This window comes from Diabrotica virgifera, chromosome 6 (assembly GCF_917563875.1).
Source record: "Diabrotica virgifera virgifera chromosome 6, PGI_DIABVI_V3a".
Classification (NCBI taxonomy): Eukaryota; Metazoa; Arthropoda; class Insecta; order Coleoptera; family Chrysomelidae; genus Diabrotica; species Diabrotica virgifera.
The window spans coordinates 44,276,108-44,301,551 of record NC_065448.1 but is presented as its reverse complement, the minus strand read 5'-3'; the positions used below and the strand labels follow the sequence as shown (position 1 = coordinate 44,301,551).

At 33.5% G+C, this 25,444-nt stretch overlaps 2 protein-coding genes across 2 annotated transcripts in view; both read left to right on the top strand.

The window, feature by feature from the left end:
* LOC126885939 (uncharacterized) overlaps window positions 1-25,444 on the top strand; it is a 313,786-nt gene that overhangs the window by 94,599 nt on the left and 193,743 nt on the right. The window lies entirely within an intron of this gene.
* LOC126885943 (uncharacterized) overlaps window positions 1-25,444 on the top strand; it is a 73,388-nt gene that overhangs the window by 9,048 nt on the left and 38,896 nt on the right. The window contains exons 2-3 of the mRNA XM_050652767.1: window positions 2,781-3,036; window positions 9,927-10,230. Of these exons, the coding sequence (XP_050508724.1) occupies window positions 2,781-3,036; window positions 9,927-10,230 (560 nt within the window). The remainder of the gene's footprint in view (window positions 1-2,780; window positions 3,037-9,926; window positions 10,231-25,444) is intronic.

Sequence of the window (25,444 nt, the reverse complement as noted above, 5' to 3'; positions counted from 1 at the left end):
ATATTAACTCGCCAAATATTTTAGAAAAATAGATATTATTCTTGGGATAGGATTAAAATTAATGGATATTTTTTATAAAACATTGTAGTAGAAATTCATCTGCTACAAATTTAATGCAGTAGAGCATCATGTTGCTGGTAGTAATCCGTTGGCATCCAATTTAGACCAAATTATTTTACAAATTTCACTATGTAGTTAGAACATACATCTTAACCAGTGTTTGGCATTGTGGCTATTTAGCAAGGACAGAGAGTTCACTGATGATGGACTGATAAGTCCGAAAACGTTATGAACGTAATTCTTTTGGATTTTTAATTTTTGAAGTTATACTTCTTTACCGGCGATAGAGGGTGAATTTTTATATGTTAAAACCTATCAGCCTGGCGCATGCGCATTATAACTTTGTTCTGATTGGATGTTCAAATGACATGTCAAAAATTATCCGATATGGCAGCTGTAGGACAGCTGTGGTTTGGAGGTAAAGGTAAAGCTAAACAAATGTATAATATATTAGTTTTATTGTTGTGAGGACAGAAACAAAAAAGTTTATAATATTGTAGTGACTTTTAAATAGTTTTTAAAAGCAACAGGTACGTAATAATTGTTAATGTATCATGAGTATAAACCTACCTATTTGATCTGCCAAAATACATAGTATGTAATACTTTTATTTATATAATTTGATTACCATCAAAATTTCCATCAATATTCACCTAATATATTGTTTTCTTACTCTATGTTTTGTTGTATTTTTTCAATTCTAAATCATTTCAATTCAAAATTAAAATAATTTGATCAATTTTCAAAATATCAAAATATCGCAAGTTTAATCCGTTTAGTTAGTCGGTCTTTGTAAATAATGACACATAGTGTCCGTGGCTAAGCGTTGAAGGCGAATGAATTCCAATACCAACCGCGCTTATCAGCGCTGGTTCGAGTCCCAATAGAAACTTTCTTCTTTGTTTTTTTTAATACATTTTATGATTATAAGTATATTTATTATATAATTGTACTTTCAGAAAATACGTATTTAGTTAAAATTTTTTTCGACAATTAATGTTCAGACATCATTTGTGGCTTGTTTAATGTGTTTGTGTGTGTTTTATTCTTTTATTATTTTAATTTTTGGCACTGTTCTAATAAAAATGTTTGAGAAGTAGTAAGTATAAATTAGTTTAATATTTAAACAAAATATAAATAAAAAGTATATTAATTTCGTTTAAATCATATAATAGAAGTATAACTTCTTACGTGCGTACAAAGTACACACACATTCTTTTTTTTTTAATTTTTATTAAATATACCAATTACACTAGGGAGTTTTACTCCATGTTAATTTCATTATTTATTACTTTACTACCAGGGCGAAAGAACTAGGTGATGGATATAAATTGTGGTATGTAGGGAGTAGTAACACCAGAAATGGAGTTGGTTTAATTGCTGATAGTGAAATGTTAGATAACGTAATAGAAGTTGTAAGAACGAGTGATAGAATGATGTCAGTCCGCAGGAATAGATAATTTACTTATCGACTTGATAAAAGCAGACACCGAACAAGCCATTGATATGCTACATAAACTTCTTAATAAAATATGGACCAACGAAGAACTGCCACAAGAATGGAAAGAGGGACTGATAATAAAAATCCCAAAGAAGGGAGATCTGAGTAACTGTAAAATTTGTCGTGCAATAACAACTCTACTAAGCGCCTCATCCAAGGTGTTAACAAAAATTCTGCTCGAAAGAATGAAAGAAGAATTGGACAAAAAACTGAGAAGTAACCAAGCAGGTTTTCGTGCTAAACGCTCCACTATAGATCACATATGCACCTTAAGAATCATCCTAGAACAAGCAAATGAATAGCAGAAAGACATAGATTTAAGTTTTATCGACTTTGAAGAGGCCTTCGACCGAGTCAATAGGGAACAAATATGGAAAGTTTTAAGACAGTATGGTCTACCAACAAAAATTATTAACCTGATCAAACTGTTTTATGATGGGTATAAAGCTAGACTAGAACACGAGGGAGCGTTCACAGAAGAAATAGCTATTGAAAGCGGTGTTAAACAAGTTTGTATCTTATCTCCTACTTTGTTCCTTATCTTGGTAGACTGGATTATGAGGAAAGTAACGGATGATCGGACAGGCATTAGATGGAACCTCTTTAATCAGCTTGAAGATCTTGAATTTGCTGACGACGTCTGCCTCTGTTAACAGAACACAGAACTCAAATGCAAACAAAAGTCGATAAGCTAACACAGTACTCTGACATGATTGGTCTCCGGATAAATACAGAAAAGACAAAAAGAAGACTCAGAGATAAAACTGAGTTTATAGTTGTACTGACTTTTTAAATAGTTTTTATATATATTTTTAGACTAATATAAAAAAAAAGAATGTGTGTGTACTTTGTACACACGTAAGAATTTATACTTCTATTAAAATTAAAATTAAACATTTGTGTAGAAAATTTGACGTTTTTTAGATTTTCTACGATTCCTCAAGACAAAAGCAATTGCGGGGAGGCTCCAGTTCATAAAAAATGACGAAATACCGTTATTTTTAATTTTTAGTATTATTTTAAGTATTAAAATTAGTTTAATATTTAAATAAAACTACATCAAATGTTTAAAATATATTTGTTTCATTGAAATCATAATATATAGAAGTATAACTTCTTACGTGCGCACAAAGTACACACACTTTTTTTTAACATTATGGCAGCAAACATGGTAACTGTCTTTCATTTTATTTTATAATTAAATACATGTATTTTTTAGTTTCCGTTAAATTCTATACAACAAAAAACATGCGCTGAGGCATCCGAATTGGCGTTAGGTAACAGACCAGGTATCTATTTAATTCACGGCCCACCAGGTACCGGAAAGTCGTCTGTTATAGTTAGTATAGTATTCGAAATAATATTCAAAGCCATGCAAAGTAACGAATCTCCTAATCTACTCGTAACAGCTCCTTCAAATGCTGCGATAAATGCATTAATTGAAAAGCTCTCTGAGGCCAGGTCCAAATTAAATGGTAAGTTTTTCTTTAGTATTGAAGATTGTAGTATAAGTCTACATTTTACTAATAGTATAAGATTCGAATATAGGTCGACCTGTACCCATCTGCTTGCCGGATGAAACATTTTTTTAAATTAAATTTCATACATAGACAAATATTGCTAGCATCTAGTTGCCTATCAAAATCGTGTCATAAGGGGGGGGGGCGAAGGGGTTGAAATCAATATTCCAAACACATCTTTTTAAAGTATAGTAGAATTATTTTATTTTTAAATTAAATAGGCATATTCAGTACAATTCATAGATTATATCAATTCATAGGCAAGTCAAGAAAAAATTCAAGGAAGAATACTGAAAAATAAGCCAACGGTGGCGTAGAAGACACCTCAAAATATAATGAATTTTGCGGTGGACATCAGAATTCATCATTGGATCATGGTAAACAAAAAATTCAAAAAGATTTTATTAGCTTATGAGTTTCTCGAGGTAACGCGAGTCTTTTTAGTTTTATATAATTTTGACTTTTTGATATCACTCAGAAGTCAAAACAAGGAATTTTTTTTTGAAAAATAGAGTGAAAATTAACATATTTATTATTGTTTAAAAAAACCTACAACAAAAAATATCTCGACAGCGTTACCTCAACGAATGCCTAAAAGAAAATATATACAAATTCCAGGTGGGTCGGTCAAGTAGTTTTTGAATTACAATGTCTACAGCCTTTGAAAAAAGCAATTTTGAGGAAAACACGTTTAAAGTATTGTCAACTTTTATTTTCAATTTCCTTTTTGTCTTTCAAATCGTAAAATGATGCACACCGGAATATCTTTTTGAATTGCAGAATAATTTACAAAAGAAAATGAGTCAACCTGCTGCAAATCGAGTCGAAGGTAGGGCTATTCAATACTATCTCTCTACCTCCCTACCGTCGACTCGCTTTGCAGCAAGTTCGTGCCGGCGCGCTTGAGCGTAGTCAGAAACGGTCAACAGCTGTTCTTATTTTATTTTGTAAATTACTCCGTGATTTAAAAATATATTCCGTGTGCATCACTTTACCATTTGCCAGACAAAAAAGAAATTGAAAATAAAAGTTGACAATACTTTAAACGCTTTTTTCTCAAAACTTCTTTTTTCAAAGGCTGGAGACATTGTAATTCAAAAACTACTTGACCGACCCACCTGGAATTTGTATATATTTTCTTTAGACATTCCTTGAGGTAACGCTGTCAAGATATTTTTTGTTGTAGGTTTTTTTAAACAGTAATAAATATGTTAATTTTCACTCTATTTTGCAAAAAAATCCTTGTTTTGACTTCTGAGTGATATCAAAAAGTCAAAATTATATAAAACTAAAAAGACTCGAGTAATACTCGAGTAAAGATACAGTAAAGCACGACAAGCTGATGGAGATATTAACCAATATTGGAATTAACACCTATGATTTAAGGATTATCAGCAATCTGTACTGGAATCAAACATCCTCTATCCGGACAGAGGCAGGAGAATCCGACGATATCAAAATCAAACGTGGGGTTCGTCAGGGATGTATACTATCCCCACTGCTGTTTAACATCTACTCTGAGGAAATCTTTCAAGAAGTAGTGGATGATGTTGAGGCCGGAATTCGAATTAACGGAGAATGTATCAATAACATAAGATACGCAGATGACACTGTGGTATTCGCTGACAGTTCTGAAGCCCTGCAGGAGTTAATGAACAGAATCGCGGAGGTCAGTCAGAGATACGGACTTTCACTAAACACTAAGAAAACAAAATGTATGATTATCTCTAAGAACAAACAGCAATTTAGACGAATCAGTCAACAAATAGAAAGAGTAAAAACATATACCTACCTTGGTACGAACGTCAATGAAAATTGGGACCATTCTATAGAAATCAAATGTAGGATAGAGAAAGCAAGATCTGCATTTCAAAAAATGTCAAAGTTGTTCAAATGTCATGATTTGTCGATACCCATAAAATTCAGATTACTACGATGTTATATCTTTCCTATACTGTTGTACGGAGTTGAGTCGTGGACTCTCACAGACGCCACCTGCAAGAAAATTGAGGCTTTTGAGATGTGGCTTTATCGTCGAATCCTGAAGATATCTTATACCGACCACATTACTAATGAGGGTGTTTTGCTGAAAATGCAAAAAGAAAAAGAGCTGTTAATCAGAATAAAAACAGCCAAAATCGAATACCTCGGTCACATCATGAGGAACAGTGAAATATATGGACTGCTGCAACTGGTCTTACAGGGAAAAGTAGAGGGAAAGCGAGGACCAGGAAAGCGAAGGATTTCGTGGCTGAAAAATATACGTACGTGGTTCAACACAACCACTACAAATCTTTTCAGAGCAGCAGTGTGCAAAGTACAGATTGCTATGATGGTCGCCAACATCCGAAACGGATAGGCACTACAAGAAGAAGAAGAAAAAGACTCGCGTTACCTCGAGAACCTCATAAGCTAATAAAATCTTTTTGAATTTTTTGATTACCATGATCCAATGATAAGTTCTGATTTCCACCGTAAAATTCATTATATTGTGAGCTGTCTTTTAAAAACTTACCACCGTTGGCTTATTTTTTAGTGTTTTTCCTCGAACTTTTTCTTGAGTAATCTATAAACTGTAGGTATTGAATATGTCTTTTTAATTAAAAAATAAAATAATTCTACCATACTTTAAAAAAAAGTGTTTGGAATATTGATTTCAACCCCTTCGGCCCCCCTTAAGAATAGCTATGAGACGATTTCGATAGGCAACCCATAATAGAAATATTTGTCCATGTGTGAAAGGACCAACACTCCTTATGGAAAAGTGGTCCCGATCAAATTTAACGAAAGTTTGGTCAATGATACTTCTCGATGTGTAGATTAAAAAAGTCCATGGGACCTGGGTCTGAATAACTACTATTCCCGAGCAACAGACTTCTGAAGTTGTTGGATTCGAGTGCTCGGTTTACGTTAAGTGCACTAATTCACGGTCAAATGAACGAACATATTAATTTATTATTGGAGAAAGAAAGACTCATTTTCTTCATGCATACTTGCATATTGTGTATGAATTCGTGGTCAAAAATAGATGATTCGTATTTTCGTCTTCAGAAAACCTCCGAAAAGTCCTCAGAAAACTAAAGAAGTGCGATATAAAATGTGCTACTACAGCGATATAGGAATTATCATGTTTTCATCAATGCTTCACAGTTATGTAATACCATTAAAGCTGCAGCTCCGCCTTATCTTAAGAATACTACTGAACAGTGGCGGATCTAGGGGGGAATGGGGTAATTCCACCCGCAACATGCTCCAGAATTAAAGAAAAAATTGGTCTTCATTTAAGGAGAATAAGCGAGATGGAGCCGTCAAAACCAATTTATAACCAAAGACCGGATGATGTGAGGAAAATACGTAGGCCCAGAGTATGATTTAAGGACCAGGTGGAAGACGAGTTACGGGTGTTAAGAGTGCGAAATTGGCAAACAAGGCGAAGGATAGGGAGGAATGGAAGCTGATTCTTGAACAGGCCTAGGTCCACCAGGGTTTCTAGAGCCAGTGATGATGAACTTTTTAATACAAAATTAAATTAACCGCTCTCATTGCTAAAAAACCCTAAGATGGCGGCGTTTCTAAAACTAGCTTCATGGAACGCCAATGGCTTATCACAACATACACAGGAAATCAACTACTTCCTACAGCTTGATAAAATAGATATACTGCTAGTATCCGAAACTCACTTTACACAAAAAAGTTACCTTAAAATTCCAAACTATACTATAATAATATATACTACTAATTATCCAGATGGATCCGCACATGGAGGCTCTGCTATTATAGTTAGAAATACAATAGAACATCATAATGCTGGCGAGTACCAAACAAATCATATTCAAGAGACCAATATTGTGGTTGAAGACTATGATGGACCACTTACAGTATCTGCACTGTATTGCCCCCCACGACACTCTATCACAAACGAACAATTTAAAGATTATTACAATTCACTTCGGAGCCGCTTCATAGCAGCAGGGGACTATAATGCCAAACATACTAGGTGGGGATCAAGACTAATCACTCAGAGAGGTAGAGTTCTCCTAAATATCGTAGAGTCAGATAATATGGATCAACCGGCAAACCAACATACTGGCCCTCGGACAGAAATAAAATCCCCGATTTGGTGGATTTTGCTGTAGTTAAAAACATCCCTAGGTCTAATATAAAAGCTACATCATGCTACGAATTATCTTCTGATCACTCGACTATACTATTCACAGTTGGAACCCAGGTATTTATAAAAGAAATATCCCCTCAACTTCATAACAGACGCACACACTGGCCAAAATTCAGATCTATCCTGGAGAACAAGGTGTCTCTAGACATTCCACTAAAAACCAAAGAGGACCTTTTTCTTGCTGTGGAACAACTAACTACAAATATCCAATCAGCTGCCTGGCAAGCAACACCAACAATACAAGATAAATGCATAAGAGTAGTCATAGAAAAAATTTTGCTAAAGAGAAGATTAGGGAAAAGATGGCAACCGACCAGAGATCCTGCTGATAAGCGTAGATTCAATAGTGCATCAAGGGAATTAAAAAAGCTGTTCGAAGATCTCAAAAACCAATCACTTCAGTATTACTTGTAAAATTTAGATTAGCACTAAAGATAGCGATTATTCGCTATGGAAAGCCACAAGAAAACTGAAACCGTCACCTCCAATCAGAAAAACGGACAGAGAATGGGCTCGTAGTGCACAAGAGAAAGCAAGTTGTTTTGCAGAGTATTTCTCCGAAGTATTTACTCCCAATTAATTGAATTCACCTGTGGAAATAGACATATTCTCATTTCTTCAAAGTTCATATCAAATGAGTTTGCCTATTCCGAAATTTAAATCGCCCGAAGTCATCTTAGCTATTAATAATTTAAACGATAGAAAATCTCCAGGGCACAACTTGATCAGTGGAAAAGTTTTGAAAGAATTACCTCTTACCTCTCAAATGCATAAAACTTATAACGTTTATATTCAATGCCATATTAAACTTAAGTTACTTTCCTGATCAATGGAAAGTGTCTCAGATAATAACCATTCTAAAACCGGGGAAACCTCAAGAAGAAACTACATCGTATAGGCCAATCAGCCTCTTGCCAATCACGTCTAAAGTTTTCGAAAAACTATTAGTAAAAAAACTCGAACCCTGGATCAAAAATCTAATTCCAGACCACCAGTTTGGATTTCGGCCCCATCACTCAACAATCCAACAAGTTCAAAGAGTGGTAAAACATATAAATGCTGATTTTGAGGCCAAAAGGTACTGTTCAACGGCATTTCTTGACAGGCATTGGACAAGGTATGGCATGAAGGCCTCCTATACAAGTTAAAAAGGACATTACCGCACAGCTTTTACATTCTTCTTGAGTCATATTTGTCAGGTAGGTGTTATTTTATTAAATACCAAGATGCAATTCCCGAACTCTATTCTATCAAAGCTGGCGTACCACAGGGTAGCGTGCTGGGACCTACCTTGTATCTCTTGTTTACCGCAGATATACCTCCAACTCTTCAGGAACCACTAGAGGAGAGACCACCTACAGAAGAAATTATGCTAAGAACATTTGCCGACGATACTGCAATCCTAGCCTCACACACTGACCCTATTTATGCCTCGCATCTCCTTCAAGCGTATCTAGACAGAATATAAGATTGGTTTTTGGAATGGAAAATTAAAGTTAATGAAGGAAAATCTATTCATGATACATTTACAACACGAAGAGGAACTTGTCCTCCTGTAACTTTGAACAATCACCAATTACCTTCAGCCAACGAGGTAAAATATCTTGGTATTCATTTGGACAGAAGCCTCACATGGAAGAAACATATCTGGACCAAGAGAAAGCAACTAGGTCTCCAATTCAGAAATATGTATTCGTTAATGGGCCGTTCATCAAGCCTATCTCTGGATAATACATTTCTGATCTATAAGGCAATACTTATGCCAATCTGGACATATGGGTTGGAACTATGGGGAACAGCCAGTTACTCCAACATCGAAATCATCCAACGTTTCTAATCAAAAACCCTCAGAACCATCACTAATGCACCTTGGTACATCAACAACAGAATTATTCATCGAGACCTTACAATGGATATGATACAAGAATGTTGTTCTGAAGCTATTTCCTTGTGGCATTTTTATGATTAATTATTTTTATGGGAAATAAGCCACAATTAAAATGAAAAAATAATTTTATTAAAGTTTCGACGCCCAAATCGGGTGCCGTTGTCAAAATACAAAATATTACTAAAATAAACAAAAATGTTGTTGCTAAGTAAAAAATTCTTCTAATAATTTATTTAATTCTCATTTATATTGGCAATTCAGACATATATTGTACATTTTAAAGTAGAAGACTTTAAAATGATATTGCCAATATTTATGAGTTGCGTTCCTGGGACGACTTACTGAAATTTTATTAACGTCGAAACGTTAATAAAATTATTTTTTCATTTTAATTGTGGCTTATTTCCCATAAAAATAATTAATGATACAAGAAGTCATCACAAAACGTAGCGCTGCATACATTGCCAAGTTGGAGGATCATGAAAACCAGTTTGCACTTAACCTCCTAGACTCTAGACAATTCCCAAGAGCAGCGTAGGTTAAAGAGGTTCAAACCACTGGACTTACTATTTAGAGTAAACTTTTAAACTAATTAGTATAAAATGTAATTATTTTCTACACAACTTTATGAAAATTGTACTTTGATTTTACCAGTGGGTAAAATCTTTCTTGTCCTTAGTGAATGCCATTACTTTTGTTTATTGTTGACACTCAACAGATTGCAAAATACTTTTAAATTAAATAAAATAAACTAATATCTTAAAAAAGTATTTAATATTTTAGATAATGATAGAAGACATATTAAGTTGATAAGGGTGGGTCCCGAAACGAGCATGAGCGAAGTAGCAAAAAGATATTCCCTTAGAGAGTTGACGCGAAAAAAAATATTAAGCAGTAATAAAAACGCATTACACCAAAAGTATTCTCATGTTGCCCATCAAATAGATGTAAATACATTTTTAAAACAAGAATTAGGTAACCAGTATGATTATAGTATCAGAAATACAGAAGAAACATTGGTCAGTAACGCTAATATAATTTGTACGACACTTAATAGCAGTGTCAGCTACATTCTTACCAACAGACGGTAAGTAGGAGTTAATTATTTTTTTTTAGAAATGACCAAAGGTTTTCAAGCGTGAAGCACTACTACTTATTTATGTTACGAGCAAACTAATAAAAAAATAATAATTTGTGACAAAATGTGTTTTTGCTTTTTAAAATATTTTTCTTTAATAAATATATATTTACTTTTTATTTTTTTAACGATAACAAGAAATTTGGTTCAAATTATAATTGCTTAGTCGTTGGTACAGCTGGTTAATAAAAAAACTGATACGACTCTTAGTACGATTTGATCATCTTGAGAAGTGTATTTGATTGGTCTCACAGTATATTATATTTATTATGACAAACAAATAATAAAATAAACAAACAAACAACTGATTACATATTAGGTTTGTTCTAACATCAGTTTCAAACGGTTTGAAACCATCAGTTTCAAATTTCTATACCAATCTAGTTCAAATTAATGTACAATTTCCTTTTAATCTTATATACCTTTTACAATCAAACAATCTAGATGTTTATAAAATTTTATACAACCATGTTAATTGTTTAAAATTAAAGCTCTGAAAAAAAAAGAATAAAAAAAATTATAAAAAAAACAATAATTAAATAAAATAAAAAGTTACTAAGAAGATCTAAACCTCCGAGAGGTTAAATCGGGTTTAGGTCTTAGCGTAGTAAAAAAAATATACAAAAAATACATAAAAACAAAAGAAAAAAAACTAAATAAAAACAATAAAAAATATAATAAAAAATATAATAGAAAAAAATTGTTAAAAAATATATTAAAAAAAATAAAAAAAACAGAGTAAAAAAACTTAGTAGTAGTAATAGTTTTAAATTTAGATACTAAACATATATTTGTAAAAGAGAGAATTCAAAACACATTGACTGGCCAGTTGGTTGCTTAAACCAGTGCCAATAAAACATAAACACACACACACGAAACCATCAGCGAATAGTAGACCAGCGCGAGTAGAGGGGATAGCACTGGTGACTGTATTATGTTCTCTCACTGACCAACTGTTTGCTGACGGTTTCTGACTAGTTTGACTGTTTGCTAAAACAAACCTATTATGTTAATTCATAAATTGTAATAATTATTAAGGTCTAAATAGAATATTAAGACCTAATTTTAATAAAAATATTAAGCTTGTTTTTTGCTGCAGTTTTATACCTAAGACGTGATGCTTTAATTCTGCGCCAATTTGTTGTCTTTTTTCCCGGAAACTGTGATGTGACATAATTCTTGCAGTTTTCGCACCTTCTCTTCTTCTCTTCTAATCTCTCCAAAAACGTACGATCTTCATGAGCGGTAGATATTTTTGGTCTCCCAGAACCTTGCTTTCTTTCGAGAGTTCCTTGTTCTCTCCATCTTTTATTAATATTAAAAACAGTTGTTCTGCTTACGTTAAAATTGTTCACTACGGCAGATAGTGACCAACCATCTTCTAATTTCGTTACAATTCTTGCTTTTAGTTCTTTTCTAGCATGTGGAGCCATTTTTTGAGGTTGAACAGAATAAGTTATCTGACAAATTTTAAGATTTGTCAGTGACAGTATGTAAATAATAAGTATTTATCCTTCAAAATACACTGCTCAATTTTCTACAAATACTCTTTAAGAGTAGTATCAGTTTTTTTGGAACCGCCTGTACATTAGTTCGATTTTGTGTGGTCAAGTGGTCAAACAATCTATTCTTATTTTTTTTGCCTTATCTTCAAGACCTATTTAGCCAGCCAATTGTAAATATAATAAAAGCCGAATAAGTAAAAAAAATACCTTTTATAATAATGTAGGATTGCATTCGTTAGCAAATACTTTATATTTTTCGTTACGAACTCTTACGAACGTTATTTTATTTATCATAAACGCGAGCCGAAAGCCAGTTAAGTGGCATTTGCCGAATAATCAAAAAACGCAATAGATCTAGGTTGAGCATATCATTGCCAAGCGACAGTAGGACAGTACAGTAGTCAATCAGTCAGAGTAGAATCGAGTTGACAGTAAGACGCTGGATGACAGAGGCAGACGGCCTTTTTCATCTTTATGACGACGTACGACGAAATACGATTGGATATTCTTGCTATAAAACCGTTTTAAATTTCAAGTGTTAATTCAGGGGCGGCCCGTCGGGGTAGGCAAGGTAGGCGCCGCCTACCCTCTTCAAATGTAGTACAATAATATAAATGATTAATATAAATTACTTATTTCAAAATTGTAATTTATAAATTTTGACACAATACCTACAATAAAATAGCAAAAATTATCCAAATTATTTTTAAAAATATCCAAAAAATTTTCTCTGTAGTTATAATTATTGTACGCTCCTTGTAGTATCAGTAGTACTGTATAAGATTCTATATTCTTCCTTGGTCAGGCACTTGAAAACGTAGCCTGAAATAGAACGACGCCAACACCGAATTGACGTGCGATCTCTCTCTGTTTACGCGAACTAAAGGCCTGCTTAGCGACCTATTCTACGATTTTGAACGGGCGGATAGGCACAGAGTCTTATAGCCGGACCTTCAAAATTTTATCAGTTGCTTCTCTTGTGTCTTGTGAAACTGTTTTAAATAATTGTTTTTTGATTTTGGCTGTTGTTAGTAGTTTAAGTATTGAATAAAACAAGGTAGGACAATTTAAATTTGTTTATGAAAACTGAATAATAAACAGGTAAATTTGAGATCGGTCTATTGAAGGGCATTTTAATTTTATATTAATTTAGTAATAATTCACTAACGACAAATAAATCTGTGAATAGTTATTTGTCAGTCGTACATTATATTTTTATTGTGTTTCAATACAGTTTGGATAATTTAAAGTTAAACTGACGAATTGTGTTATTAGATTATATAGATAATTAAAAATTTAAAGCGAGGTTAATTGTTAACTTATCAATTTATTCGAAGAGTAAATTATTATTTGATACATAAATAAAATAAGTAATATTTGACGTTGTTGAAACGTAGGTGTGTTAATTTTATCGGTGGAAAAACTTTAGTCATCGAATATGAATATTTTAAACGATGTAATATGCAGTTTGATCGAGACACCTTTTTCAAGGCGCCAAAATCAAGAAAGATCAGAAATTATTTCAATGGGCCAGCCTTTACCAAATTTAACAATTTTATCCACAGATAAGACAAAAGACAATCGACCATTTTCGAGATCGTTTAAAACAATATGGTATGAAAATCATAAATGGCTAAGCGGAAGTTATTTTAAAAATTCACTTTTCTGTTGGCCTTGTCTGTTGCTCTCAAATTTGAAGCAAAATGTTTGGGTGAGTCAGGGATATTCAGATTTGAAAAATTTATCAGCTAGTGTAAAAAAACATGAATCTTCGAAAGAACATTTAAACAATTGCTTAGGTTTAAAACGGTCAGAAAAAAATAAACAAACTATTGACAGTGCTTTAGCTGGACATATTTCTCTATCTAATAAGATATATAATGAAGAAGTTGAAAAAGATTGAAGAAGTTGAAGAAATTGATGTTACAATTCTGTTAGCAAAACAAGAACTTGTATTTCGCGGTCGTGATGAGAGCCATAATTCTTCAAACATGGGTAATTTTAAAGAAATTTTTAATTTAGTAGTTAAACGCGATCAGGAAATCCAGGATCATGTTAAAAAATAGAAGGGGTGTTCACAGGTTTGTCAAAAACAATACAAAATGATTTAATAGATTGTCTTGCCGATTACGTAAAAAATGAAATTTCAACAGAAATTAATGAAAGTCAATTTTTTTCTATACTAGCGGACGATACTACTGATATAACCGAAAAATCACAGTGTACTTTAACATCCGTTTTGTTAACAAAGTTGGTCAAGTAACAGAAAGATTTTTAGGGTTTTTTGATGTTAGCGAGAATAGATCTGCAGACGCTCTATATAGTTTAATTTCAAACGTGCTTGAGCCATATGATTACAAAAATAAATTAATTGCTCAATTTTACGATGGTGCAAGTGTAATGGCTGGCTCTTTAAACGGATTACAATCAAAAATTAAAGTAGATGCTCCAAAAGCAATTTTTAAACATTGTTGCGCTCATAGATTACATTTAGTATTGCAAGACGGCTCAAAATGTATTACAAATTGTAGGATATTTTTTGTCGCCTACCCGAAGTATATGTGTAGCCTATCCGCATACTGAGGTCACGAGCCGCCACTGTGTTAATTACCGTTTAGTTATATTATCATTGTAATTTACGAGTTCAAGTTCTACAATAAAGTGTTTGCTGTATCCTCAAATCGACCTGTGGCCAATTAATTAATCAACCCTAGACAACAGAAGATAAAAACCTACAATAATATATAGTAAAATAATATATAATTTTATACCGGTCACTTACCATTTCCTACATGCACGCGATTTCCTTACCTTCCCATTGAAAACACTATTGATGACTGTACAAAAAGAAATACATAAACATGGATACACGCTTCACGCTAAGGTGGCATTCATAGCAACTTTTTTTGAACAGCCAATAAGGCAACGGTTAAAGAGTTGGCTTTCACCTTTCTCTTTGTGAAGACAGATAAATCAACTCAAACACCCACATGCTCGTGGTTGGGACTGTGCAAGTTCGGAAAAGCGACACCTGGTTTCTACGCTCTGCACTTTTATTCGCACTTTTAATTATATTGGCCAATCATATGGTCCTGGTTACTGGATAATTGTCAAGGCCATAGTCCAAAAAAAAATAATAAGAAAAAATAAGATTTAGGTTATGTATTAAAACGTAAATAATTGTATGTAGTAAATAAAATTAGTTATTTAAATGCAGTACTGCAAGCAAAATACAATTAATTAAATTTACCTTTATATAATAATTGCATATCATATCAATATTGTGGAGCAATATATAATTTTTCTTCTTAAATGACAATAGGTATGAAATGTACGTCAATTTGACAATATGAATTATTTAAGAAAGTTGCAATTTTTCTCCGCTATTCGCGCACGATCGTTGTATCCCTTCCAAGTACTTGCACACCGCGAATAGTCATATGATGCTTTGAGGTATATATATTTTTTTAAATTTCACCCATCGCCAGAGATTAATATATAACACGCCAATGTAAGGCTTTTAGTCGGCATTTTAAGGGTTTTAACCCATGTATTTTTGGTGGCTTAGCATGTAGAGCTTGCTTAGAACACTGATGACGCTCTCTTTAGAGCGAAAACGTTCTGTTTATTAATCTGGCCCTTTATTGGGGTTTTAAATAAATATACCTTTTACACAGAAGATCTTTTTCTTCAATTTTTGTAATTAATGGTATACAGAAAGCTACAGGAAATTCTTCCTTATTGATTGCAACGGTTAAAGATAAATAACATAAAAGGAAAAACAGTAGGAAAATACAACTACGGTCCTACCATCTATTCTTAGACAAGACGTTTGACAGCTGGAATATTCTTGAAAAATGATGCAAGGAGGCTGATTTGTTTTTGGGACTACATATGTATATTCATTTTTTTGACTTAAGTGACTGCTCACAAAGGTGCCATTTACTCTGATGTCCGTAAGTGAAAAACATTAAATAATGGTTTTCGATCTTCTGTGCTAAGATGTCTGTAAGGCAGTCTATGCCTGATAGGTACCTACACAAGGGCGGATCCAGGACAGATTTTCGGGAGGGGCCATGAACTTTTTTTGAGAGGGGTACCGGAGGGTCTGGGGAAAATTTTTAAAGATGAGGGTTATAATAGTGAGTTTTAAGGCACTTTTCACAGACTTTTGAGTGCCATAAAGACATTCCAAACTTATAGTTCTTCCCCTCTTTCTGATTTTCACTAATTATTTTTATGTTCTCATAAGCGTCAATGAATTTGACAAAGTCTTCACGAATGTTGTTATTGTGTATGTATCTCACATTTAGAGAAAGCTGTTCCACGTGGAATCCGTCGGTCATTTCGTCAAACATGACAGAGTAATAATTTGCACTTTGAACCTGATTCATTATTTGTTCAATTATTTCTTCACCACAACATGTTATATGCTATTGATTTTGACTGGTGCTACTAATGTATTCTGCACGGGAAGGTGCGGTGGATAGGTGTTGTTTGAGCCTTATCTCCTGATGCGATTTTAAACCTTAACAATTCCCCTCATTGTTAGGTCTAGCATCTTCGTCCAGAAGAAGAAGGCTATCATCACGATAGCCTCTTAGAGGAGTATTTTGTCGACTTAAGAACACTATAGACTCTACTATTAGTCGTATAGTCCAGGGCGCATCTGTTTTGAGATGGACGTTAAGAGGTGACTTATATTTTTTGCAGAAATTTCTTGGAATTCACTCCTATAATAATAATCGAGTTATCCTCCCACTCAAAAATGTCCGGAACATTGTTTAAATATTCAAAATGTCAAAAAATGAAGGAAAAATTCGAGTTTTTTCTTCGTTTTTTGATTATAACTTTCAAAGCATTCACTTCCGAGAAAAGTTGTATACACATAAAAGTTGCGTAATTAAATTTCCTACAATATAGGATGAGTTAAAAATTTTAAAAATTGTCACTCTTGTTGCAAAATAGCAATAATTGCAAAAAAACAATAAAAAACAAGTATTTGCATTTTACGTTTTTAAACCATTTAAGCTAAACTTAGGACCTTCATATTTTACTAAGAAAAACTTAATAATATACTAAAACAAGACAGTAAATTTCATTAAGATCGGATTAATAGATTTTGCAAAATAAATTTTGCAATCTAGCTTTCGCAAAAAAAAATTCATTTTTTCAAAATGTTGCAGGAGTGAAAATAAAGCTGATAGCAAGTTGGCGTATGAAAGAATACTGTACCTTTCATTTGCATTTTTTTAAATTAAAATCCATTAACTACCACCGCGTCAGGAATTTTTTTTAAATAAACATTAATTTTTGGTGCCACGCGCAGGACAGAGGTGTTCGATTCACACAAGTTGATTTCCACCAAAATTTCTTGCAATTTTTATCTAATATATTATTATTTACTGCCGTTGTGGTTAACCGATTTTAATTTTGCAAATTGCAAATGAAAGGAACAGTATTCTTGTATATGTAAAAAATAATTAAACTTGCTGAGTGCTTTATTTTCAGCCCTGGATTGTAAAATTTATTTTGCAAAATCTATTAAATCGATCTTAATGAAATTCACCGTATTGTTTTCTTATATCATAAGGTTTTTCTGGGTAAAATATGAAGGTCCTAAGTGAAGCATAAATGGTTGAAAAATGTAAAATGCGAATACTTGTTTTTTTATCGCTTTTTCGCAATTATTGCTATTTTGCAACAAGGGTGACAATTTTTAAAATTTTTTACGAATCCTATATTATAGGAAATTTAATTACGCAACTTTTATGTCAGTATAACTTTTCTCGGAAATGAATACTTTTAAAGTTATAATTAAAAAACCAAGAAAAATATCGAATTTTTCCTTCATTTTGTGGCATTTTGATTATTTAAACAATGTTCCGGACCTTTTTGAGTGGGAGGATAACTCAAATATTATTATATGAAGTATTTTCAATCAATTTGTGCAAAAAAATATGAGTCACCTCTCAACGTCCAAATGTACTATTTTTACAGATGCGCCCTGGTCTAGTAGTCTTTCTCTATTTTCTTGTGCCTATTTAGACCTCTGAACGAAAAAAAAACTTAGAAAAATTTTCGTACCTCACCACGACATTAACACAAACCAGTATAGGATCAAAACCAACATCGAATTAAAAGAACTCTACAATGACAACGATATTGTCCAAGAAATTAAATCACAGCGACTAAGATGGGCAGGCCACGTGCACAGACTTCATAACGAAAGACTTGTAAAACTGGTACCTATGGGAGGAGATTCCTACAGGCAAAAGACCACTTGGACGTCCCAGAATGCGATGGAGAGATAACATCCAAGCAGATCTCCGGAAAATGAACATTCCATTTGACTCTAGGTTGATGGAAGACCGAAGAAATTGGAAGAAAGTTGTACAGTCAGCCAGGACCCACCCAGGGTTGTAGCGCTACGTGATGATGATGATTTAGACCTCTGAGAGTATATCTGGTTAATGACTGACTTTTGCAGGTTCAACCTGAACGCACTCCTTCTAGTATCACGTTTTTTCATGGGTTTGTATGGCTCCGTCTTTGACGATGAGTTTGGCTAAACATGTTAAAGGTTTCGTGACAAGACTTTGAGCTGTCATCCCTTTATTGTGACCATGTTTTTCGTTAGAAAAATAAAACGCAATCTGGATAAACAAAATCTTTTGACTGTGCCAAAAGTACCAATAAACTCCTTTGTTCTAAGCGCTGGTGACCCAAGTAACGCTTCATTTCTTTTCTATGTGTATACAGAATATGGAAATTGATACGATTTTGATGGCTACCAAGGTCGTTCTAAAAATTGGCACTTTGTAAAATTATTAACATTTTGATTTGCAAAACATCCTCTGTCATTCTTGAAGCTTTCGTTACTGCTTTTGTTCAATTCTAGTCCAGACAACATATTTATCTCCTATTTTGTACATATACATGTGTTTGAAACTAAAAGCATTTGAACTGCAAATATTTAAATTTATATTTTTTAAATTCTCGGAGGGGGCCAAGGGGGATCCTTCCTGGATCCGCCCTTGTACCTACAATGATTTGATACTTGATATTTGAATTTGTTAACACCAGTATGTTATCGCGATTTTAAGCTTATTGTCTGTCCTTACACTTAACAAAGCTTTACAGAATAAAAAGGCCCATAGCTTTATTGCATATAGTTCTCCACTCTTCCTATTCTTCCCCAGGTGTTTCCAATTATTAACTTAAAAGTTCACAGAAGTCCTTTTAAGCTGATTCAAACCAATTTGTTTTAGGTATGGCTCTTCATCGGCTTATGCCGATGCCCAGTGCCGGATTTAGGGTATTTGCGGCCCTAGGCCAAATTACCCCCAGCGGCCCCCGATAACTTCACGATTATGTAATTAAAGCATAAAGACTTAATATTAATAATAATAATTAAAACGTTTATTTTAATTTTACTTTTTAAAATTCGTAATGCAAAGTATAACATAAGTGAATAGAAATGCCTCTAATGTTCTATTTGAATACGTACATAAATAGGTTGAAATGTATTTACTAATTAAATAATCTTGGTTTGCAAATTTGGCTAAAACCTCAAAACTGCTCTAACAATTTCTATATTTATAGAAATTTCGAAAAGGAAAATTTATAGAAAGAATTCTATATTTATAGAAGCCTTTGAGATGTTGGTTTTTCGAAGGATGCTGAAGATCTCTTGGACAGATCACGTGACCAACAACGAGATGCTGAGAAGAATAATTGAGACTGAGAGAGAATTCCTATATATTGTAAAAAACAGAAAAACGAGTTATCTAGGAAATAATTTACATAGGAGAAAGATACAACTTTTTACGACTCGTAATGGAAGGGAAAGTAGAAGGAAGAAGAGGTTCAGGAAGAAGAAAATGCTCCTGGCTGAAGAACGTGAGAGACTGGGCACGCATGGACACACATTCGATACTAAGAATTTCTCAAGATAAAAAGCAATTTGCTGTAGTTATAGCCAACCTTCAGTAATGTAGAAAGCACCTTAAGAAGAAAATAGAAAATATATAATTCAAAATGTTAGCAAACAGCAGTTATTTGTAAAATTATTAATATTGCTAAAATGATTATATTATAAATAATTAGTATTGTAGTTAATTGTTAAAATTAAATACCATTTGACCGGAGGGACCGCAGACGTTCGGATACAATTAGCGTCTCTTTGCAAAGTAACAAGACACTTACTCAACACACACACTTCACATTACACCTGAGATAGTGATAAGTTATACAATTACGTGGCTAAAGGTTCTAGTTCTAAACCAAGGCCAGAATCAGAAAAAAAAATACCATTTGTTTCATTCGGAGGGAAAAGTACAGATGATAACAAAAAACTAAAAAAAGCCGAGTTGAAAAGACATTATAAGTAAAAGAACAAGCAAAATAATATGAACTGTACTAGTAATAGGTACTAAAAAATAAAAATATTAATGCTTGGTTGCACCAATAAATCTTAAGCTCCAGCTTAACCCAGCTCAGCTTATAGATAGGGCCTATTTACATACGTTGCACCATAATTTTCAATTCTTATTAATGCAATCCACATGACAATCCATTGTGGCAAGCTTAAAATTGATCTAAGACTTAATGGTGCAACGCATATGTTCCGTTAATGCACGCCTTGAGCTTAAGATCTGTTGGTGCAACCAGGCATAAAAATACAACAAATAAACTTCTAGATCGTTCAATTCATTATTCTATATTCTCGTATAATAAATATCATATCTGAACTCTAAAAACTCACTTTTCTAGCTTTTTTGGCTGCAAAATCTTTAATCAAATTTTTAAAGTCTAAGGCTTGAAAAAGCTCAGCATTTGAAACGTCATGAGGTTCTCTTTCTTCATCAAATATACCTTCAACAAAGCCTTTGAACTGTACACACTCTTCTCCAAAGTTGCCATCTATGTCGATTCGATACTTTTTAGTCAAAATAGAAACGTTTACCCCGATTTCTTCATTGGAAATTGATGATAAGTTGTTTTAAACCCATATTCTTCATTAAGACTGAAATAAACTTCGGACCTTTCATTCAATTCTGAATAAAGCGTGTCAATTACAACATTGAATCTTTAAGTTTTCTTTGTCATTAAAGTGGGGTTCATTGGATTTATTTTCTTTGTTTTAGCCAGGGAGAGCTTTTCTTTTCGGGCGTCTTTTTATTTCAAGAATATAGGTTTCATTTTTAGACAACTCTTTTCCTTTTTTTTTCATAGGAATCAAAGTTGTCTCTCAGACTCAATGCGTTCTTCTTTAGAGATTTGTATGTTGCAAGTCACATTCAAGTCTGTAGCAGTTAATGTTTTGCTACTCTTGTCAAAAACGTTGTAAAATACCGTACCACGTGTAGCCATTCTCTTATTTGAAAAATTGTTTACTGATTTCAATTGAATTCGTAAAATTTTTTTGCCAAAAATGTTTTTTTTGGCAAAACGCTGCGGCCCCCTTTTGCTTGCGGCCATAGGCCGCGGCCTAGTCGGCCTAGTGGTAAATCCGGCACTGCCGATGCCTCTAGGTGCTATTTTGTTTTTCTTTATTCCAGAGGTCTTTATAAAATGTCGTAACCATCGAAATATTTGTGCTCTATTACATTTGTTATTGAGATATCGCCGTATAATTATAATATCATTAATTCATAGAACCTACAAGGTAATGTGGATTATTCTACTGCGAAGATTAATTCCATATATGGGTGGTTCGCCAAAATAAGCGGCATATTGTGTAACTCGCTTTTTTCTTAAGTCCTTTACATACTGTGTTTCAAATTATGTTGCCAAAGTTGTCATACAATAGATGAATGTACGCCACTTAACACTAATTTTAAAAAAAGTATTTCTACAAGCATTTTATGCAATTTTAATGTCAAAATATCAACTCCGAGGCTGTAACCCATCTTGTTTTTTGATCTGTTTTATAGTATTACACACTGAAAAGTTACAAAAGTGCAGATTATTTTATCAATAATTAATTAAAAACCCAATGTAATTTAAAACTGTCAAATTAATAACTTTCATTTTTAAAATCAAACCATAAAAATCTACTACTAAAAACTGTAACCAACTTTGTGCATCAACACCTAGGCTTCATGAAAATATATGAAAATTTAGGCCAAGCTGCACTATACTGTATGGCAGGCAGCTTGACAAGAGAGGAACGCTTCAGTCTAACCCAAATTGTGGAAGAAAGTGGACGAACATAATATCGTTAAGCGATAGAAAATTTATCAAGGTGTCTTAAGCTAAGCGTATGTTTTTATACAGTCAACACCGAAGCTTTCGTAAAAACTTAACTTTGCTAATTTTTTTAATATGTTTTTCTTTTAAGTATGCGCTATAAAGTATTTTTGACACCCCATGAATAAAGCAGAATTATTTTTAAAATTTGTAGAAAGTAGAATTAAAAATGTATGAAATTATCAACACCGAAGCCATCAACTCTGAAGCCCAGTCGTGCCTCGGATTTGACGAACGTGCCTCGGAGTTGTTGAAAGTATGTGAGTGGTCATTCTTATACTAAAAAAATACAATTTAAATTTAGTCTGATATAGGAAAAGGGTTACTGGGTAAGCTCTCAAGATGTTTCGGTCGATTTGGTAATATTACCTTCTTTTTATAGAAAATGGCTCGTATACACTCACTGGAGTACGACAGAAAAATGAAGGCGAAAACCCCCAAAATCGTTAAATAAAGATTGTATGAAAGAAAGTAATATTTTATGCAGCTATGCTCATTTCTGTAAGAATATACCATTTTGGGTAGTCTTCTCTAATGTTGATAAAAGAGACATCTGTCTATGTAGGCACATTATGTGAAAACATGGAGCTCTTGTGTGGAAGCGGATAACAAATCATTATGTTGCGCAGAAAAGACTGAAGAAAGAATGTATAGAAAGGAAATGCCAAGATTGTGTTCAAAAGCAGATTAGATTTTTGAAGTTAAACGGAGAATACAACGGCTACATATTGGAAAGTTTTGTCAACACGAAGGCCGGTCTAAATCAACTCCGACGCAATTGATATTTACCTATTTTTCTGTAGTATTTTATATCAAAATGGAAGTGTTTTGTATAGTTTTATTACATACCAATTTTGAAAGCAGATTAGATTTTTGAAGTTAAACAGAGAATACAACGGCTACATATTGGAAAGTTTTGTCAACACGAAGGCCGGTCTAAATCAACTCCGACGCAATTGATATTTTACCTATTTTTCTGTAGTATTTTATATCAAAATGGAAGTGTTTTGTATAGTTTTATTACATACCAATTTTTATTTAATTGTTACAATCATAAATTTCAATTAACAGAGAATTACATCAACACTGTGGACACTTAGTCAACTCCGAAGTCACATATTTCCGTTTTTCGGAAAATATTTAAAAATGATCTCTGCTGGTATCATGGGTAAGTTGAATAGCTCATTTTATAAAAAATATTTAAAAATGAACTAATTCTAAACCATGTTTTAAATTAAATTTCTCTACCTCGAAATTGCCGTCTATTTTGGCGAATCACCCATATGCAGTAGAAATAATAGGCTTCCGACCGGGAAGGTCAACAATAGACCAGATCTTGATCTTGCGCCAAATTTTAGAAATTTGGTAGTACAACAAAGATGTGCATAAAATTTTCATAGATTTTAAATAAGAGTATGGCTCTGTAAACAGGGATACAATGTGGAAGGTAATGGTGAAAATGGGAGTATCCAGAAAGCTAGTGGGATTAACCCAGATGTGTGTGCAGAATTTATGTGCACGCAACAGAATTTGTAGCTATATATCAGATAAGTTTCAAATCGAAATAGGTCTAAGTCAAGGCGGTCTACTGACCCCTTTGTTATTGAGATTTAGAACACGCAGTTAGGAAAGTATAACCAGAATTATCAAATGGCTTCGCTGCCTAGGAATAGAAGGAACCGTTAGCTTTTGCTGACGATGTCGATGCAATTACACAATCCACCAGAGATGTGAAAGAAACTCTTACTCTTTTTGAAAAATGGGTTAGTGAAATTAGCCTTAAGGTCAACGAAAATAATACCAAGTACGTGGTAGTGACCAAAAAACCAAGACAAAGAATTACATAAAGCATTACGATAAATGAATACAATTTCGAAGTTGTCAAAAATATACTCAGTGACAGAAGTGTTACACCCAGAACGAATCATTTTTTGAATTTAATTTTTTGGCATCACAATGACTATATTTAAAGCATGCTATGATATATAACAATATCAATGTTTTAACTTTTATAGTTTTTGTAAAAATAAAGTTTTGTCTTAATTTTTTTGTGAAAAGACCAATTTATGAAGACCAGTTGGTACAGAAATTTTTAGTTATTATTCCTCAGTCTAATTGTATTCAGTGCAAGAATATGTCTCGAGTTCAAAGACACCAAAATTACCACCACTTTAGCGATTTTGACAGGGGTAGAATTATTTCCTATAGAGATATGGGTTTGTCGTATCGCGAAATTGGCCGTCGTGTTAATTGTACGACAATGACAGTTATGCGAGTGTGTCGTGTGTGGACAAACGAAGGTAGAGGAACACGAAGAAGACCAGCTGGTCAACCGAGGCGTACCACAGGTCGTCAGAATAGGCTCTTTAGACTTCTGGCTCTGCGAGACCGTTTTGCTACTACGCGTCAAATCGCTGACCAATAGTTTGGAGTAGAAGGTAGACTTGTTACTATACCATAGCATTCGAGCCTTTGAACTGGTTTCATTCCGCCCACGACGAGTGCTTCCTTTGACTGGTGCAGAGAACGGCAGCATTGTGTGGTAGAATGACATAATGCAGCATTAAGCAATGAATCGCGATTTTGTTTAGGTATGCATGATGGTCGTAAGATGATAAGACGCCGCAGTGCAGAGCGACGAGATATCGGGTTTGCTGTTAAGAGCCATTGAGAGGCATCTACACAGGACAGTTGGAGTAATGGTTTGGGCCAGGGGCGGCTTTACCTATTGTGCAGGGTGTGCGGTGCACACGGGCGCCGGGATGTTGGGGGGCGCCGAGCGCCAAAGAGCGGGTCCTTTACTTTGATTTTCAACAAAAAATAAAATATGCTTTAAAACAATTAATGAAAAATTACATTGGATTCTACTACACCTTTGGATATTTTAAATTACTTGTATACAAATAAATTACTTTCATTGTTCCCAAATTTGTTAACTGCTCTTAGAATTTACCTCGCATTGTCAGTGACAGTAGCGCACAGTGAAAGATCATTTTCTAAATTAAAAATAATGTAAAATTATCTAAAGTCAACATTGTCGCAAAGTAGATTGACAAATTTATCACTAGTAAGTATTGAACATGAAATAAAAATTGAAGTAAGTGATATTATTCAATATTTTGCTAATGCAAAAGCACGAAAAGTATATTTTTTATAATGATACGTTGTAGTATGTGCGTCCTGTAATAATTCGTTAATAAATTATTTTTGAAGTGAAAACTTCTTTAGGGGAAAAAGCATTGAATTCGCGACCGTCATCGTGACCGTTATCGCGACCGTCATCGCGACCGTCATTGCGACCGTCATCGCTTATGCTATATATTATTTGTATGTGTATATATAAATTGTATAGAGGTATTTAAATTTAAAATAAATGTAAAACCTATTTTAGGATGGGGAAAAAT